This window comes from Bicyclus anynana, chromosome 7, assembly GCF_947172395.1.
Source record: "Bicyclus anynana chromosome 7, ilBicAnyn1.1, whole genome shotgun sequence".
Lineage (NCBI taxonomy): Eukaryota > Metazoa > Arthropoda > Insecta > Lepidoptera > Nymphalidae > Bicyclus > Bicyclus anynana.
Window position 1 is genome coordinate 3,262,201 of NC_069089.1, and position 19,415 is coordinate 3,281,615.

The window sequence follows — 19,415 nt, forward strand, 5'->3', positions numbered from 1 at the left end:
TCAACAGGTGGGCCTGAAAATGAACATGGGCAAAACAAAAATAATGTGTAATGCTCATGTATCGCTCCACCCAGTTATAGTTGAGAACGCTGCACTCGAAATTGTAGACGAATACATATACCTAGGACATATGATCCAGTTAGGTAGGTCCAATTTCGAGAAAGAGGTGAACCGTCGAATCCAACTCGGCTGGGCTGCTTTCGGGAAACTTCGCGATATCTTTTCGTCCGAAATTCCTCAGTGCCTGAAGACAAAAGTCTTCGAACAGTGCGTGTTGCCAGTGATGACCTATGGTTCCGACACTTGGTCGCTAACTATGGGCCTCATAAGAAGGCTCAGAGTCACACAGCGGGCGATGGAACGAGCTATGTTAGGAGTATCTCTGCGTGATCGAATCAGAAATGAGGAGATCCGCAGAAGAACCAAAGTCACCGACATAGCTCAACGAGTTGCGAAGCTGAAGTGGCAATGGGCGGGGCACATAGTGCGAAGAGCCGATGGACGTTGGGGTCCCAAAGTGCTGGAATGGCGACCCCGCACTAGTAAGCGCAGTGTTGGCCGACCCCCCACCAGGTGGACTGACGACATCAAGCGAGTCGCAGGGATTCGCTGGATGCAGTTGGCTCAGTATCGTGATGTTTGGAAGTCCCTACAAAAGGCCTATGTCCTGCAGTGGACGTCCATCGGCTGATATGATGATGATGATGATGAATGGAAAGCTACGTTATCAGTGAGTAACATAGGCTACATTTTATACCCCGTATTCCCATGGACACGCGGGAACAATGCGGGTGAAACCGGGTGGCGACCACCAGTATAGCTCCTTATTATTATTAGAGAGCTTTGACCCCACGAACTATTCCACTATGGATCTATACTATAACTTTCACTCCCCACCACTCAACTCCTCTCCCAGCGCGCAATGCGAGCAGCAGCGCGTCGCGCAGCCGCTTCGCAGTTTGGATCGTGCCGCGATGCAAGAACCAGCTCATGAATAAGGACCCCGTATGGGTTCGCAACTAGTCGGGCATACTCCGACCTAATATCACCTGAGTTTTAGTAGTGTTTCATAATCAATTAAAATACTATAACAATATGCATGGTACATATAACACTATGGTGACACTTTTTTCAAAATTCCTTTTTATTTGTTCGCAGATAAAGCGTCACGTGTCTGCGATTTCGAGGACCTTCAGTGTCTTAATAATTTAAGAGGTGAGAAAATCTCTTTTATTCACATTTTATAGATACTACTATAGCTTAGCAATTTCGTTCGTAACGCTTCCGGTGGTCCGTGCGGACCGGGAGCGTGGTGCGACGAATGAAAAACCCATGATTGATGCACCTCACTTCCCCACACGCACGATTTCACACCCGCGCAGTCCTTTCCCCCGTTGCCCGCATATCATGGGAGTGTCATCAACGAATTTACCAGACTATAATTATTTAATAGCAGTACCAACAAGTTATTTATATATTTCAATAAGGCTTAGTTCAAGCACTTTTAAAACGTCAGGTAATGTTATTAGATAATGGTGATAATAATTTGTCGAAAATGGTCGAAAACTTAAAATTAAAGTTCCGAGTACAGCCTACAGAAAATTCTTTTTTTGTTTATCACTATTTTCAAATATTTAAGTAGCCAGTCATATAGAGCATTTAATTTCCAAGCCTTTTTATCGTTAATACTCGTATAATGACCTAATTATATCACTGCGGTTATTTGCCCCTGGTGACAGAAGGGTGAATTGCCTAAAGTTATTTTTTTACGCAAAGGCTCAGCCAGTGTCCAACGCAAAAATATTTTATTTTTTTATTTTTATTATAGCCTGGTTATTTATTTATTAACGCAAAAATATAACCAGTACATATTCATGCCATCATTCTATGGGCATGTTTATTCCTCCTTTAAGCTGCGATTACTGAAGCTATTTGGCTAAAATATGAAACGGAAATAGATTTTACTCTGGATTAACACATAGGCTACTTTTCATCCCGGTAAAATCCTTGGTTCCTGCGGGATATGTGAAAAACTGAATTCCACGCGGACGAAGTCGCAGGCGCCCGCTTATGTAGTTATTACAATGTATTCTTTCTCAATAAAAAATATAAGAATATAAATTATTTCTTTCAAAAGCTTAAAGCTTAAAGGCTTTGACGGCCTCCGTGGCGCAGTGGTTCGATCCCCGGCTGGGCAGATTGAGATTTTCTTAATTGGTCCAGGTCTGGCTGGTGGGAGGCTTCGGCCGTGGTTAATTACCACCCTACCGGCAAAGACGTACCGCCAAGCGATTTAGCGTTCCGGTACGATGCCGTGTAGAAACCGAAAGGGGTGTAGATTTTTCATCCTCCTCCTTACAAGTTAGCCCGCTTCCATCTAAGACTACATCATCACTTACCATCAGGTGAGATTGTAGTCAAGGGCTAACTTGTAAACAATAAAAAAAAAGTATTAAGAGGATTGTTTTCTTTTGAGTTATTGAAATATTGAATCCTTTATGCCTTTTGTGTGAAACTTTTCACCTATACTCAAGAACTTATCTGATTACAATATTTAAATATTCTGAATCTAAAGTATTGCTTTTTTATAGTAGGTTTATCTGAGTACATAAACGAAAGTAAAGTGAAAGTTAGCAAATCTTTTGTTTTATTAGGAATAGATATGACCAATTGTCTTAAGCAGATGGAATTTTCTGACTTGACAAGTCGTGGATTCGATTTCCAGCGTTGATCAAGGTCAAAGTGTCCCTGTCATTAGGCGACAAGTTGGATCACCACAGGGTTATTTATTATTATCAGTCTATTTTAACGACCCACTACAGAGCCCGGTCTCCCCTCTTACAGAAGAGGGGATGTGAAGCTTAGATCCACCACGTTACTCCAATGTGGGATGGCGGGCTTAGAATGGTAATGTTTTGAATATTTAACTATCAGAGAAACTCTTCAACTTTAACATTAGTATAGAGTATTTAGATATATTCTGTTCTTGGATCAATTTCGAAAATATTATTGCCTCATAACTTTACTTCAGTTGTAAGCCAAGACGCCTTAGAATATCAAACATTCCTTCATTGTATAATCACGTTTAGTAACTGTTATTTACTATTAAAATTAAATACAATTTTACATTTTAGCTGCTAAAACTGGAGAAGAGAAGACGTGCGATCCGGTCTGCTACATAGAGTGTCGAGACAAAAAATACAGTATAACCAGTGACGTCATGCCCCTTCTAGCTGACTTCTACCCTCCCAATGTGACGCAAGTATTAATAATAAAACCGTGCAAGTGCGAGTTTTACTTTCGCACTGAGGGTTCCGTACCACTACAATTACTATTACCAGCTTATAGAAAAGTCGTATTATAGTGTAGTTTGACGACCTCCGTGGCGCAGTGGTATGCGCGGTGGATTTACAAAACAGAGGTCCTGGGTTCGATCCCCGGCTGGGTCGATTGAGATTTTCTTAATTGGTCCAGGTCTGGCTGGTGGGAAGCTCCGGCCGTGGCTAGTTACCACCCTACCGACAAAGACGTACCGCCAAGCGATTAAGCGTTCCGGTACGATGTCGTGTAGAAACCGAAAAAGGGTGTGGATTCTCATCCTCCTCCTATAAAGTTATTCCGCTTCCATCTTAGACTGCATCGTCTCTTACCATCAGGTGAGGTTGTAGTCAATGGCTTACTTGTAAAGAATAAAAAAAAATGTTAATGTCTATGTATTTATACGACAAAAAGGCTTGGAAATGAAATTTATTACATGACTGCCTACTTATATGCCTATTGTTAAATGGGGATAAACTAAAAAAGAATAAACCTGGCTGAGTTTATTGTGGGCTCTTCTCGGACCAAGGCGCGTTTGGAACGCGTCTTGTAAATTTAATTTTAAGTTTTAGACTAATTATTATCACCATTATTTTATAATATTAATTACTTGACTTTTCGAGATGCTTGTAAACTAAGCCTAATTGAAATAAACGAATATTGATTGTCTATCAGACAACCATTACAATCAGGCTTTTATTTACGCTTTTCGGTTTATTTTTTCCTAAACTCTGATCAACCATGGTCAACGTGACCTCATAAAAATATAAATATAATATCATCTAACATTTAGATTTACGGAACTCTAAAAATGTACACCAATTTATGTAGTTTATTAATTTGAGAATCTTATTAAAGAAAACGTGTTGTTGGTCCCAATTAGCGTTTCTAAGAATATCCTTTAATTAGCAAACACCCACTTCGACTTTCGACTTCTTTATAATTGGACTTTGCTCGCATTTTGGCAATCAATAAATACCCCTGACGGCCTGAAAGCTATTATTATAGTCGATATAGTGCTAATGCGTTTTTCATCATTAACAACCCATATTCGGCTCCCTGTCGAGCACGAGTCTTCTCTCAGAATGAGAGGGTTGCATCTAATAGTCCACCACGCTGCCCTTCTGATGAGGAAGTCTGGATGGAGAATTTTCTTCATTCTCTATCCGCATTGATAGAGAATGAAAAAAATTCTCCATCCAGACTTCCTCATGATGTTTTTCCTTCACCGTTTCAGATACGTGATATTTAATTTCATAAAATGCAGTGTTGCTACTTTTAGACAAGTTAGACGCTTGTAAGAAATATTAACAAAATAAATGTCTAAGACGACCTTTTGTTTTGACGACCTCCGTAGCGCAGTGGTATGCGCCGTGGATTTACAAGATGGAGGTCCTGGGTTCGATCCCCGGCTGGGCGGATTGAGATTTTCTTAATTGGTCCAGGTCTGGCTGGTGGGAGGCTTCGGCCTTGGCTAGTTACCACCCTACCAACAAAGACGTACCGCCAAGCGATTTAGCGTTCCGGTACGATGTCGTGTAGAAACCAAAAAGGGGTGTGGATTTTCATCCTCCTCCTAACAAGTTAGCCCGCTTCCATCTTAGACTGCATCATCACTTACCATCAGGTGAGATTGTAGTCAAGGGCTAACTTGTAAAGAATAAAAAAAAAACGTGTTATTTTCATAAGCTGTATATATTATGTATGATATAATCGCGGGTGGCATCGGTGGTGTAAAGACTAGAGAGCCTATGATTTACTACCTCCGCTGTACAGTCGCGAGCAAAAACTACGAAATAATATTAATTTATGTAAAACTAAATCGAAACTAATAATATTATAAATAGGAAAAAAATGATTTATCTATTGTATTGTTTGTTGTCTGGAACTACTGAACTGATTTTAAAACTCGTTCAACAATGGAAAGCTACATTATCAGCAATTAGCACGCGTTAAATTATTTCCCCATAATCGCACAGGAATAAGAATTACGTTGGTGAAACCGCAGGGGTTCTGCTAGTGTAAAATATTACAAGCAAAAATTAAAAATCGCATAGTAATATTTTTCAACAATGCATATTATTTACTTACTTATAAGCACTTGTAAAAATATCCGTACTTATTATGCTTTTTTATAACTACCTTATTTATTGCTGACTGTATTGTTTAAATACATTCAGTGAATATTGTGATGGAATTTTTACTGTATGCGGTCTAATATAAAGTTCATTTCTCTATGTTTGTAATGTCTGTATATTGATAAATTTGCCTTCGATCTTTGCACCCACACTCCAGTCTCAAGTATGGCCACATACTTGTGAACATGTAATACGACATTACTTTGAAGTTCTTGTTGCTAGAAATACTTGGTACTCCGGTAAACAATGGAATACAAGTAAAATATTTAGCTTTAAACTATATTATAATATGTAAGCTAGTACTTGGATAGCGTTTCTTTTGTCCTACTGAAGATTGCAGCGACTGAACTAGTAAAAAATGTCACGTAACGCAAATACTCCAAACACCAAGTACCAGGTAGCACAGGATGTTACGAAATTGATTTATAAACTCAATTAAATGTTTTTTTTATGTTTACGAACAAAATGTTTATTGCTTAAGAATATATGTCTGGATTACCACCAGGTTCGTATAAATTGTTAGGACGATAAATTAACATATCGCACTTGTCCCGGTTATTATTAACTTTTTTGCCAAAAAATATTAATCTATACTAATATTATAAAGATGAAGAGTTTGTTTGTTTGATTGAACGCGCTAATCTCAGGAATTACTGGAACGGGTACCACGAGGGTGAAACCGCGCGGTGCCAGCTAGTTATATTATATGAGTTATAGTCACTATATGTATAAACACGGAGTCTATAGAATCTAGAACCCTAACAATTTATATCGACGAATATCAAATTGTTAGGTTCTAGATTCTTCTCTTTATACTAAAATCTCACACTTGTCTATATTTTGCATCTGTCTATAATCACTTTTTTCGTATAAGTTAATTACAAATTAACTCATACGAATAAGAGTTATGGAGGTTTTATACAATTTTCTTAAAAGAAACTTTAATGTCATAGGCTAGATTCACAAGGCCTTGTTTTTTGTATAGAATAAGAAGAACTTCGTTTGAGGGTCTCCCGACCTTCGTTTTTTTATTATTTTTAAATTTTTCTTCAGAAAAGGCCGCAATATCAGCGAGCTGTCTTCTTTGCGAGTGTACTTCGCGAAGTCCACCTGTACGTGCTACGATAGGATGCTTTTGATTGACTTCAACTATTTTGTAGGTTTGTATGTTCGAAGTATGTAACGAGTACCTACAATAGGCCGGGTTCCCGCTACGCCGGAATGGCATATTTGCGGGAACCCGGACAATGAACAGAGGTGTTCACAATACACCGGATTCACAATCACACTGAATCTGGTGCTTGGTGGAAAAACAAAAAAAAACTGCCTTTAGAATTTCATTCCAGAAATGACAAAAGTAAAAAGAAGTTAAGCGAGCAGTTGTTAACATCCAAAAGTTGAAACATCATTCATCCTCCATACTCAATAAGTTAAAAAATTTCTGTCATATTAATTTTATGGGCCACGTCACGCTACGCTACTGCTGTGGCGTATGGCAAAAATGCCGGGTTCGGTATTTTTGCTCAGACCCTGGATAGTGTGAATAGTTTTATCATATTGTAAAACCACTAGCCTTTCCGTCACTTTTACTAGTCCGGCGAATCTCCCGGTCCGACGTAGTGGGAACCCGGCCCTATTCCAACGCTCCCGGCTTGTGGAGTCATAGATATTATTATCGTTAATGCAAAAAGTAATAAAACTCATTTCGCCGCTATCAGTATACTCGTAATTATCAAACGAAGCCCGCAATGCCGCATTGAAGCAATGTGTTTGGTCTAAGTCCTTAATCACTCTTTTTTTGGTGTGTGTACTTTATCGGGTCATTCAATGAATGATAAGGTTAATAAATTACCTAATTCGAAAGTATTTTGCTATCAGACGCAAATAACTGGATTTTGCTTTATATGATTGGGTCCAATTTTAACATAATAACCAATTTATCGTTTCACTTTCCAGCGACGTATGGGGGCGTGTTTTCCTTGAGTTTCGGAGCATCAATAATTACGTTGTTTGAGTTGATGTATCTACTGTTATCGATTGTATTCAAAACTCTATTAAGATCTTTGTATAAGGAAAATAAATTTAATTCGCAGTACATATGTATTTTTATTGATCGATTTCATAATTTTCATTTACTTAAAGATAAACTAATTAGGATTTTTTTCCAGACTGCCCTCGTTTTTAGAATGTGTAAACTTTAAACTTGACAGAACTCAGTCGTTTTGAAATCACAACAGTCACATAAATTTACATTTACATTTACTGAAATCTTGAAAAAGAAATTTTAGCAGACTCAGAAGTAATTACACAAATAAGAAAACTAATGTCGAACAAAGGTTATGATTTACAACATTTTGTCAGGATAACTTAATTAACAAATCAAACGGTAACTAAAATAAGACCCTAGAATAGCAGAGAATGACCTTGAGTGAAGTCACGCACTTATGAACGTTGTGTGTGGGGTTAAAGGCGCCTTTGATATCTAACACTCCCCTTTTCCACTCAAGTCACTCTCCCGCCTTTCCCAAGTAGCCCATAAAGAATTACACAACAAGAGATATGTAGAAGGCTCGAACGCCAAGAGCATACTGAAGCCGTCCGTACCGCAAGTCGTTGCAACGCGGTGATAACAGAAACAAATGCAATTGCTACGGATTTTTTTTAGGTTTATGAAAAGTTGCTGCAAATTGCCCCTCACTCTGCGGTTAAAGGATATTTTTGCTCCGTTATCCTTGAAAAATAGTTACTAGCCATTGATTAATACATTTTTGATTTGACAACGTCCTAAAATGGTCCATTAGCGATTTATCTTCAAGAAATGTTGTCTCTAATACTTGACTTAATCCATTGCAAGGTTAGAATTATTCAAGTATCCACCAAGAAATTAATTCCTTACCGCAACATTGAATTTCTTGCCGGTATTTCGGTATAATCTGCCTGTGGTAATGGTAGAGGAACTACGAATAGATATATTAAACCATATTTTGTAAATCCGCTCTACCCAAGTTGTTTACTATACTACATAAATAAATAATACTTTGCTAATTAACGTTTACATAATATTTTAGAGAGCTAAAAGTTGTCTGTTTATGAGGTTGTCGGGGATAATCTCTGGATCTATTAAACTAATTTTGATGAAAAAACTAACAAACGTACTCTAGCCGTCTCTACGATTTTTGAAAGTTCCCCTCGATTTCTACAGAATGCCATCTTCAGATCCTGACATGAAAAAAATGGGACCACCCTGGAAGTATACCCTTCCAAACAAAAAAGAAAGAAATTTAAAAGATATTAAATATATTTTTTCGAGTAAAATCCACTACCTTTAAATGACAAAATGATATTGAAAACCGCCCACGGAACCCGCCGCCCCGCATTGCAGCAGCGTGGTGCAGAGACCTACAGACTTTTATATTTATGAAAGCAAGATCAAATAATATGATATATCAAAACTGAAAGAAAAACGATTTCAGTTTACTTACGGTTATCAAGGAATGAAATCTAACCGGTCATATAGAAAAGGCAAAACAAAGATTAATAGACCATTTCATCGCCTAGGTATACAATGACGTACCTAATCTTTCTCAGGTATATTTGAAGAGGAAAAATAAATCAATACAAATTATTTTGCAATCTTTTGTATCTAAGAAATTGGTACAATGATCTTGCAATATAACTAAAGGGATTGGGTATAGGGATACGCTTTACTTTTATATATTATATCTAATATATAAAATTCTCGTGTCACAGTTTTCGTTGCCATAATAATAATAATAATAATAATAAAGCCTTTTATTTTCTCTTCTTCACAATATTTTACAATTCATTTAACTTAAAGTAGGTATTCATTGTTATTATTAATCAGTCACAATTTTTAAAACAACACATTACATAATTATTTTTTCGTTGCCATACTCCTCCGAAACTTGACTTGACCGATTTTGATGAAATTTTTTGTGCTTATCCAGTATTTATGAGAATAGGCCAACATCTATTTTTATACCCCTAATTGTTAACAATAAAAACTCAAAGAATAAATTATTATGAACGATGAATAATTTTCCATAAATGTTACTTTGTTTAGTACCTATCAAACATTCGATTGTCATTTATGCATGCGTTCATAAATTTATTTTGTGTAAATTAAAGTTTCTTTTTCCGAAATCAATTTCTAAGGTTTATTCTATATGTAAAGTTTGTACAAAATCGGTTGTCATTTAAAACATTTTTAGTAACAAATAAATTCAGAAGCAGGGTAGGGGTATGGTAGGGTTAGGGTATGAGTAGGGTGGGTGTAGAGTAGGGGTAGGGTAGGGTAGGGGTATGGTATAGAGATAGGGTAGGGGTAGGGTAGCGGTAGGGTAGGGGTAGGGTAGGGGTAGGGTAGGGGTAGGGTCGGGGTAGGGTAGGGTAGTGGTAGGGTAGGTTTATGGTATAGGGATAGGGTAGGGTAGGGGTAGGGGTAGGAGTAGGGTTGTGTAAGGAAGGGTTAGGAAGGAAGTGCAAATAAATAAATTAATAAGTCAAAGCGAAGATTGACCGGGTCCGCTAGTCACTATATATAATTCATAGATTGGAGACGTTTACTGGTACAGGCTAAGGATAGTCAACATTCACAAAAACTAGCTATATATAATTATAGTCATCAGTCTGTTTTGCGCTGTGGTCGCAAAGACAAAGTCTGCGCGATACCGGCAGCGGATTTGAGGTTGTCAGCTTTACGGGGTGCGATTCTGCTAAAACTCAACGAATGAGTGTTATGAAGACGAATTTTACGCCTATAACAGGGCTTTTCCGAATTTGATCTTTACCTACGTTATAAGGATGCCAACACTAAAAATTTACTAAAAATTAAGGTGCCACTAAAACTAACGATATCACAACACTGTAACTTTACAGAATGCAGGGAGTGATCTATTTTATCCATCTAGTTATATACAGGGTGTCCCATAATTAAGAGATAAAACGAAAATGCACCACTTAATTATCCAAAATTAATTTAAATATTTATGGCCGATACTCGCCACATTTATTTTACAAAAAAAACAACAAAAAGTTCATTTTGAATCTCCTATAAATTATTTTTCATAATAAACTTAAGTCACGGTGATAATGAAAGTCGTAAATTTAAAATTATAGCTTCAAAGGTCACCACAAGTCTCCAACAAAATAAGCCAGATATTAAAAAAAATCTTAATTGTAACTTTAACTTTGTGTTGATCTCTATCAGTCGTTACTAATAAACAAAGATCGGGGCCAATGGCGAAATGCTCTCCGAAGCATGAGGGATTAAAACCTCTTACTTTTCATTTACTGTCTTAATATTAAGAAAAACTCAACATTTTTCATTAGTATCGATTTTACAGCTTAGTTATATAATTTAGGTATTATACAGGAAGCCCGCGAATTGCGAAGGTAAAATTCAGTTCTTCACAAACACCTATACAAACTTTGCATTTATAGTATACTTCAGAGAGATTTAGATATAAGTTGACATATATAGGCAATTATTCTGTGTAGGCTAAGGTTCAAGTCATTAATAAAAATTTAACAACCAGGTTAGATCAAAGTAAAAGTTTGTCCAATCAACTGTTCCACTTTCAAAGCAATTTGTCGTGTTCGCACAAAGTGGTCGTCTCGTCCTAACAATTACGGTTCATTAGGGAGTTCTAGAAAAAATATTTTCAAAACTCATTTGTTAAATGATACAGTTGTTTTTGTTTCAATTTTAAACTATCTGCCTGCACATGGCTTCGCTGGTTAGAATTTATACTTTTATGCATCTATTTATATAGCGAACGCGAGCAGCGTATTAAAATTTTAGAGCGAACAAATACAATAGATAGCTAATAAAACTTAGCTTTAGAGTAGCGAGAAGCAATTTTATCACCACTATGGAGTTTCATACAAAAATTGCAGTTATTTTAAAATCGTATTCACGGTCAGGATAAACGAAAAAAAAAAGAATAATACTGGATTGAAGAAATCCAGTTAGTAGATTTTTAGCAGTTTCAAATTTATATTATTTTTTTAATTAAATAACTTAACCACTTGACTCCTAAATGGACGACCGGTAGGGATCGTATCCGTTTACGTGACATGTAAAAAAATATAAAGTAAACTAAGGGGAATAGGCGAGCACAGTATCATGCTCCGCGCGATAGAGGAATATAAAGATTTTTTAAATGGCTCACAACGGTAGATTAAAACCGCATTCCCTGGCTGTCGGCTTCTTCAACGCAGACGGGCTTTTCGATAAAATACTCGCGGGCAGCGAATGGTTAATATACGCGTGTCAGTGGACCACACGCGTGAATTTATTCATTGCAACGTATACTGAGTTAGCTGCTATGTGGTGGAGTCTGTCCCAGCTGCTATGTGGTGTAGTGTGCGCCAGCGGCTATGTGGTGGAGTCTGCGCCAGCTGCTATGGGGTGTACTCTGCGCCAGCTGCTATGTGATGTAGTTTGCGTCCCCAGTCTCACTGCCAAATGATACTCATACGATCGTTAGTTGTATAGTCGTATCGTAATCTTATCAATTTTAAATATCGGTGTAGTGTTGTATCAATAACATCTAAGCGATCGATTTATACTCGTCAAAAGATCCGACTATACTTTACATAGGACAGTAAATTAGAGTAAGCACGCAAGTGATATTATATTGCAAAATTTACGTACACTCTTTTTTTTGTTACCCGCACTCTCTAATTCTGAGTCTGAAAGTCTCAGTCACAGTCTCTAAAGCTGATTAAATCAAAGTTATAAATAACAGGGTAATTATGTGCGGGTCTACGCCCTTTTGCACTTCAGAAACTTTGACAAAAGCAACTTGGTCGACTTGTTTCCAACAAAGAAATCTCACCAAAGCTAAATAAATAAATCAAAGAAACGTTCACTGATAAGAAGATGTAATAAATAATAAATTTTATTTTACTATTTTTATCGCCAGAGAATTAAACTTTAGCAGATTCAAAGGTGATTACAAAAATAAGAAAACTAATGTCGAACAAAGGTTATGATTCACAACATTTGTCAGGACAACTTAATTAACAACAAACTGTAACCGAAATAAGAGCTTAGAATAGCAGAGAATGACCCTGAGTGAAGTCACGCACTTGTAAACGTTGTGTGCAGGGTTAAAGGTACCTTTGACTGTTAACAAACACTTCCTTTTTCCACTCAAGTCACTCTTCCCGCCTATCCTAAGTAACCCAAAAAGAATTACACAACAAGAGATGTGGACGCCTCGTACGCCACGAGCACACTGAAGCCGTCGCAAGTCGTTGCAACGCAGCGAACACATAAATTAATGAGTATCTTTCTACACAGAGGCTTTCTTTCTTCAAAGAACCGATGGACACTGGAGTCCCAATGGAATGGTAACCCCGCACCGGAAAGCACAATGTTGGTCAACCCCTCACTAGGTGGACCGAGAACATTAAGCACTTTGCATGGAGCCGCTGGATGGTGGCGGCTCGAGACTCGTGTTTGGAAGTCTATGCAAGCCATTGCCCAGCAATCCTTCAGCTTATTATGTCGATGATAATGATGTTTCTTTCTACTATCCACAGTTTAAAAATACTATATTGTAAACCATAATTTCGCCAGATGAATTACGTATTTCCTATCCAATAGTTCCAATTAAGCTCCCAAGATAAATCAATCTAAACAAACATTCCTGTTTGCGATTCAGAAAATTGATTTAATTGGATCTATAGACGAAGTTTATGGGCTCAATTTAATATTATTGTAATTGTTTGGCACCGATCTTCGTTAACACAGGTTTAATGAAATTGTAGGTATAATATGAAACAATAATTTTTTGTTTATACATTTTTAGAATTTTTGTGAATTAAGTAGTTATTTTTATATAACAACAAACACAAAGGACCGGAATTTTTAATTTAACTTTTCCGTCTTGCCTCCCAAAAGTTACCATTTATTCGATTTTTTTGTATCGACAACTCTGCGATTGTTTCACAGTATACTTATCAAGTTATTGGGTCCAGTACATTATTCGAAGAAAATTTACCAAAACAGACGGATACACAAGTGAAAATATAGGGGTTTAGTTTAAGTACTAGGACGCTTGTAACCCTAATTTTGTAATTGTATATATAAATTGTAATTAATAATTTACTTCATCTATTTCTATCTATCATCTATCATTTCTACTTATGAGTTTAGATGTAATGACAAAACTCCATTAGAAAGAATAATTAATTAACTTCTTCGAAGTTTTTTTGATGAATCATCTAATTGAAGCTTTTCACACTGCATAGAATTATTAATATGGCATTCTTCTTTGGTTCGCAGTGTAACCAACATGTTACACCATACTGTTTTGGCTTTTAAACGGTTCTCGAAGTACTGCACACTTCATGGCTTCTACTACTACTACAGTAGTTCCTCCTGGTGGGTCCACATCATCTGGAGCATCATCATAGGTTCCAGCGTCACTCTGTGTGTTTATCTGAGCCATATGATATGGGGAAAGTTTGTGGATAACCCGACGTTTACTGTGGTGAGAGCTTATCTATTCTATGACTAGCCGACGTCCTCCCGTACACCCGCTTAGTTCCCGTGTCCGTGAGAATATGGGAACAAAATTTCTTGAAATTTGCAAATAATGTAGCTTTATCGTGGTAAAAGAATTTTTAAAATCGGTTCATTAGAATCCCTATACAATACCTCAAACTTTACCTCTTATTGTTTCACCTCAAAGATTTACGAGTCGGTACAGAGTATAGATCTCACTTGATGATATTATGTCTAAAATGGAAGCGAGCTTACTTTAGTCTGGCAAGTTCGTTCATAACACTCGCATGATAGCGACGACAGGGGGAAAGACTGCGCGAGTGTGAAATCGTGCGTGCGGGGAAGTGACGTGCATCAGTCGTGGGTTTTTAATTCATCGCTACTCGCCCCCCTCGGGAACATCGGGATTGTTACGAACAAAGTTGCCAAGCTATAGATAGAGGTACAAGTTTATTTTACCCATACCTTTGACGGTTTCTAAGTAGCACCGTACCGTAGATTGGTAGAGTAGCTATGGACGATACTTATCACCAGAACAGATCTGAGCCAATTTTAAAAATATAAAATCTTAAATTTACCTGAGCTGGGAATCAAACGCAGAACCTCTCTGTTGAGAACCGCAACTGTACGAGCGAGGTCATTGAGATGTTTTTTTTTATGATAATGGATGCCCGCCGTTAAACTGCGTGCAATTTGACTTCTTGTTTAAAAGCTTTACATCCAATCTCAATAAAAATTCTCGCATTGCTCCATCCACCTATCATCACCTGTTTAAAACATAAAAATTCGTTTCGCAACAGGGTTCACGAGTATCACACATTATAGACAAATGTCAAACTTCTTCGTTAAGCAATGTTTGTCGTATATATAGGTTAAGTCCCTATATATATATATATATATACTGCAGTCGATTGCAGTGGTCGGTAGCAGTTGCCGCTCGTGTAAATGAGCCCTTAGTCACTTATTAAACGACGAACGTTATTTATATAAGTAAAAATTGTGCATGTGTGCGCACAGTGGTATATCTAAATTCACTTACTGATCACTTTTATGCGGTGATTTTGTAGGGACTTAACCTATATTTATCATTGTTTGCAACAGCAAAGAAGATAAATAATTACAAATAATAATGAATTTCCGCAAAGTAACGCTTACTTCTTAAATTCAAGACTTAAGAAGTTTAGAATAGTGTGATCGTTTCAGACACTTTAATATTATTGGGCTGAACTATGAAAAAAAAAATAGTTAGCTGCTACTTTCCTAGAAGAAATTCTCAGTAGCAGCCTGAACGGGAAAACCGGTGCTTACATAAGTAGTTAAAGTACATTATCCTATCAATTAATATTCATATCACAAATATTATAAAAAAAATCACAAACCTACCATAAAGCATACCTTGTTCGATTATCTATGCACACTACCACTTGTAGTGAATAAAATCTCAAGCCGAGTAAGGTTGCAGGAAATTCAATATGACAGTGAAAATAGCAGGCTTTTATCTAAAGGGTCCGCGTATTTTGTATCCCTCAGAGAATTTCAAATAAGTGAAAATATTTTCCGGTTAGGTTATTGCTTGTCCTTGGTAAAAATGTTCAATATTATTATATTAGGTTAACATTGCTTGACAATAACAGATAGGGACAACAAAACGTAAAAATAATGTGGTGGAAAAAATATTTATTGACATGATTTAACAAGATTTTGTTGTCCATTGACAATGTTATTAAAAAGCTTTTTAAGGTTCCGCAAGAGTAAAAACAAGGAATCCTTAGAGCGAGTACATATTAGACGTTTAAAAGCGCGCTCTTTGACAATGCGCATTTTTAAAGCGGTTTCAGACTAGCAGTTAATAGTAAAGCAATTTTGTAAAAATAACAGGGTATCTGCGATCATTACTTTCGGAGCTACAGGGATTTAAAGGGTCAGATTTGCGGCGCTGCCGCGGATCCCTGAAAAACGCCCCATGCAAAATGGTACGAACTTATGACGTCGTAGGCAATTAATGATTGTTAGATTTGTATGGGCGTTTAAAAAAAAATACTAATATCTTTGTTATTTCTGCATTTATGTTTATTGTTCAGATATTAAAAAATGACACATTTAACGTAAGGAAGCTAAAACTGTACGGATTTTCATCTAATTACGATAAAAGATTTTTAATAGATTTTGAAATTTTTTAATCTTATTTATTTTGCAAATATCCAGTCAATCTTTGCTATTTATGTATAAATGAGTTAACATTGACCTTTTTTGCCCGAATGTATCATAAAAATTAATATATTCAAACCTAATCATCATTATCGTCCCTATTATAGTCGTAGGTGCTACAGAAACGTGAGATTAATTGACCGTTTGTGGCTAGCATTACGCGAGTTTGGTTTTTTGAAGCGCGTAATGTAGCGCGCGTGTAAGCGCGTATGCTGAGACGACCGTATACGCGCAAAAAATATGCTATTCTGAAATCATTCTTAGCAAACAGAGGTTGTTCGAAGCACATGCAAGCGTGCGCTTCTGATCAAGCACGCGGCATATGCACGCTATCATAATTTCGGTCTGAGCGCGATGTATGCAACGCCGAGCGGCTTCTGTGTACTTGCTCTCATAGGATCACTATATTGTTCGTCTGTCTGTCCATCTGTCTATCTGTCAAGACCCTTTGCCTCAGAAACGCATACTAGTATCGAGTTGAAAAAAAAAAACTCAATTCCACAGTCTCTTGAGACTGTGAAAGAATCAAACTTCTAAGTTATTTAAAACGTTAGACTATTAAAGTGTAGTTACAGATACAAACGTAGTCATAGGCGTCCGGTTGCAATAAATATAATAATAACAATAAATATACTAAGAACAATCATCATCATCGCATTATCAATTCTGCTAATTGCTGCGCTCAAGTCTCCTTTCAGAATGAGAGGGATAAGGTCAATAGTCCACCACAGATGCGGATTGGCAGATTTCACACACGCAGAGAATTAAGAAAATTCTCTGCAGTATGCAGTCCTCACGATGTGTTTCCTTCACCGTTTGAGACACGTGATATTTAATTTCTTAAAATGCATCTATTTTCCCATTGGTCCATGTTAATAAACCGTATTGTATACTCTGGTTTTGTCTGCAGGTAGAATCCACCCACTACCCAATCGACCGCATTTCATTCCCAGCTGTCACAGTCTGCGACACAGAGATAATTTACGGGCCCAACACGAGCAATATAACGCGAATATTGTAAGTAGATATTAACCTTAGATTGATAAACATTTACTGTATTCTGAGATATTACTCGTAACTTAACGATGTTTTTATAACTCTAAGTATAAAATTTCGAATGCACTATCTCTCTTTGTCTAATATCTACTATACTAAATATTGAGAAAGATAGATACCAGAAGGCCTAGGATTTGTCAACGATATATTGTATTTTTTGAGAAGAGAAAGACCTCCGTCTTATAAATCCACCGCGCATACCACTGCGCCACGGAGGCCGTCAAAGGCTAACTTGTAAAGAATAAAAAAAAAAAGACAAAACTTTTTTTTTAACTTGACTACAATCTCACCTGATGGTAAGTATTAATGAAATTTATGATATAAACGGACTAACTTGTTAGGAGTAAAATGAAAATCCATACCCCTTTCAGATTCTACACGACCGGAACGGTAAATCGGAACGGTGGTACGCCTTTGGTGGTAGGGTGGTAACTAGTCATGGTCAATGCCTCCCACCAACCAGGAGAATTTAAGAAAATGATCGAACCGGGGTTCCGACGGGGATCGATCCCCGTCTTGTAAATCCACCGCGCATTGCGACACGCAGGCCGTCACGATCTCTTAAGATACGAAAATATTGCTCTCTCTTTCGTTGCGTTACGACGAAAGAGAGAGCTATATTTCAACTGCACCGCTTTTGGTCGACAATAATATGTCTTTTTCTTTTCACGATAGAAACATTAAAAAAATTATAAAATTAAAAATTTGAAAAAAAAATTGTTTAATTTAAAAAAAAAAACTTTTTAATTTTTTTAAGTTGTGGATTTGAAAACATCTTTCTTTCGTGTCAGGCGGCACAAGAGTGAATTAGAAAAATACTGGTACTGAATTGTCTAATAATTTCGGGTAATGCATTGTTTCATGCATTCAGTGCCATAAAAATATTCCTTTTAATTTTATTTTTATTTACATTTTAGAAAATTGAGAGGCTATAACGATGAAGAGATAAATAAATATTACGACAGTTTTACGAACATCAAAAGAAATGATTTCGTAGTAGAAGATAATGTGAAGAAAATACATTCCACTTTGGAGGACTTGGGATACACGCACGATATCGTTATTAATATGGTACGAGTATTTACTTTTGACAGACGACCGAGCAAACGTTTTTTGTATTATTTTTTAATGATGTTCAGCAGATATTATACAGCCCATAAAGGGGATGATGACTAGGTTTGCATATATCTATTAATTTTTATTAGGCATTCGGGTAAATAAGGTCAATATTAACTAATTCATACGTAAAAAGCAAATATTGTCTGGAGGATTGCAAAATAAATAAAATTATAAGAAATTAAAATCTGTTAATAAGCTTTTATCGTAATTAGATGAAAAATTATAGTTTTAGCTTCCTTACATCTATTTTATTTTATTTTTATTTATTTATTATTCTACAAAATACATATTAAAATTATCTAAGCCTAACCATGATGCAACACAATACACAGTTGGTGACATTAAACGTGATGTTTTTCAATATATGAACTATAAACGTATATGCACAAATAACAAAGATATTTGTAGTGCACAAATAACAAAGATATGTATAGTGAACAAAGAAACATATCTAAACATTATATCTATCTGTGACTAGAAAATATTCTTTTTATGGTCGTATCAAAGTTTGCACCAAGCGCAGTAAATTCTTGGTCTTGAAAGAAACAGTAATGACGGAATCTCGGAAATGCTTTGAGAGTCGCAACCTTGATTGCAGAACCCCTCGCATTCATAACGGTTTTACGATTCATAAAAAGATACATTACAAAAGATATAATATATTAAAAAAATAACTTAGAATGTCTTGTACATGGAGTTGAGTTGAGTTGAATTTGGAATAAGAGGAAATTCAAAAATTAATTACCGTTTACGAGTTTACAGACATTTTTAAATGTCTAGGGTGTCTGTCTTCAAATTCAGTCTGAGAGTCAGGTCCGTTTTCTTTAACAATGAAATCAGTTGTTCTCTGATATTTAACATTCCAAGAGTACGTCTACTTATGTTGTCTTGTGTTTCTTAAATTAGAAAATATTTTTTAACATAAACTATATTTATAAAATAATAACAATGATCATAGGAAAATTTAAATAATATAAACGTATGTACGAGTATATTCCTAAAAACTTGAGAAACGTATACCCCACCCAAATTGGTTC

General features: G+C 36.4%; 1 protein-coding gene across 1 annotated transcript in view; it reads left to right on the forward strand.

Moving 5' to 3' along the window:
• LOC112058216 (sodium channel protein Nach) overlaps window positions 1–18,087 on the forward strand; it is a 32,687-nt gene extending 14,600 nt beyond the window's left edge. The window contains exons 6-12 of the mRNA XM_052882630.1: window positions 1,159–1,215; window positions 3,135–3,258; window positions 6,510–6,616; window positions 7,413–7,545; window positions 13,774–13,981; window positions 17,114–17,220; window positions 18,051–18,087. Coding sequence (XP_052738590.1) covers window positions 1,159–1,215; window positions 3,135–3,258; window positions 6,510–6,616; window positions 7,413–7,545; window positions 13,774–13,981; window positions 17,114–17,220; window positions 18,051–18,087 — 773 coding nt within the window. The remainder of the gene's footprint in view (window positions 1–1,158; window positions 1,216–3,134; window positions 3,259–6,509; window positions 6,617–7,412; window positions 7,546–13,773; window positions 13,982–17,113; window positions 17,221–18,050) is intronic.
• The last annotated feature ends 1,328 nt before the right edge of the window (window positions 18,088–19,415 follow it).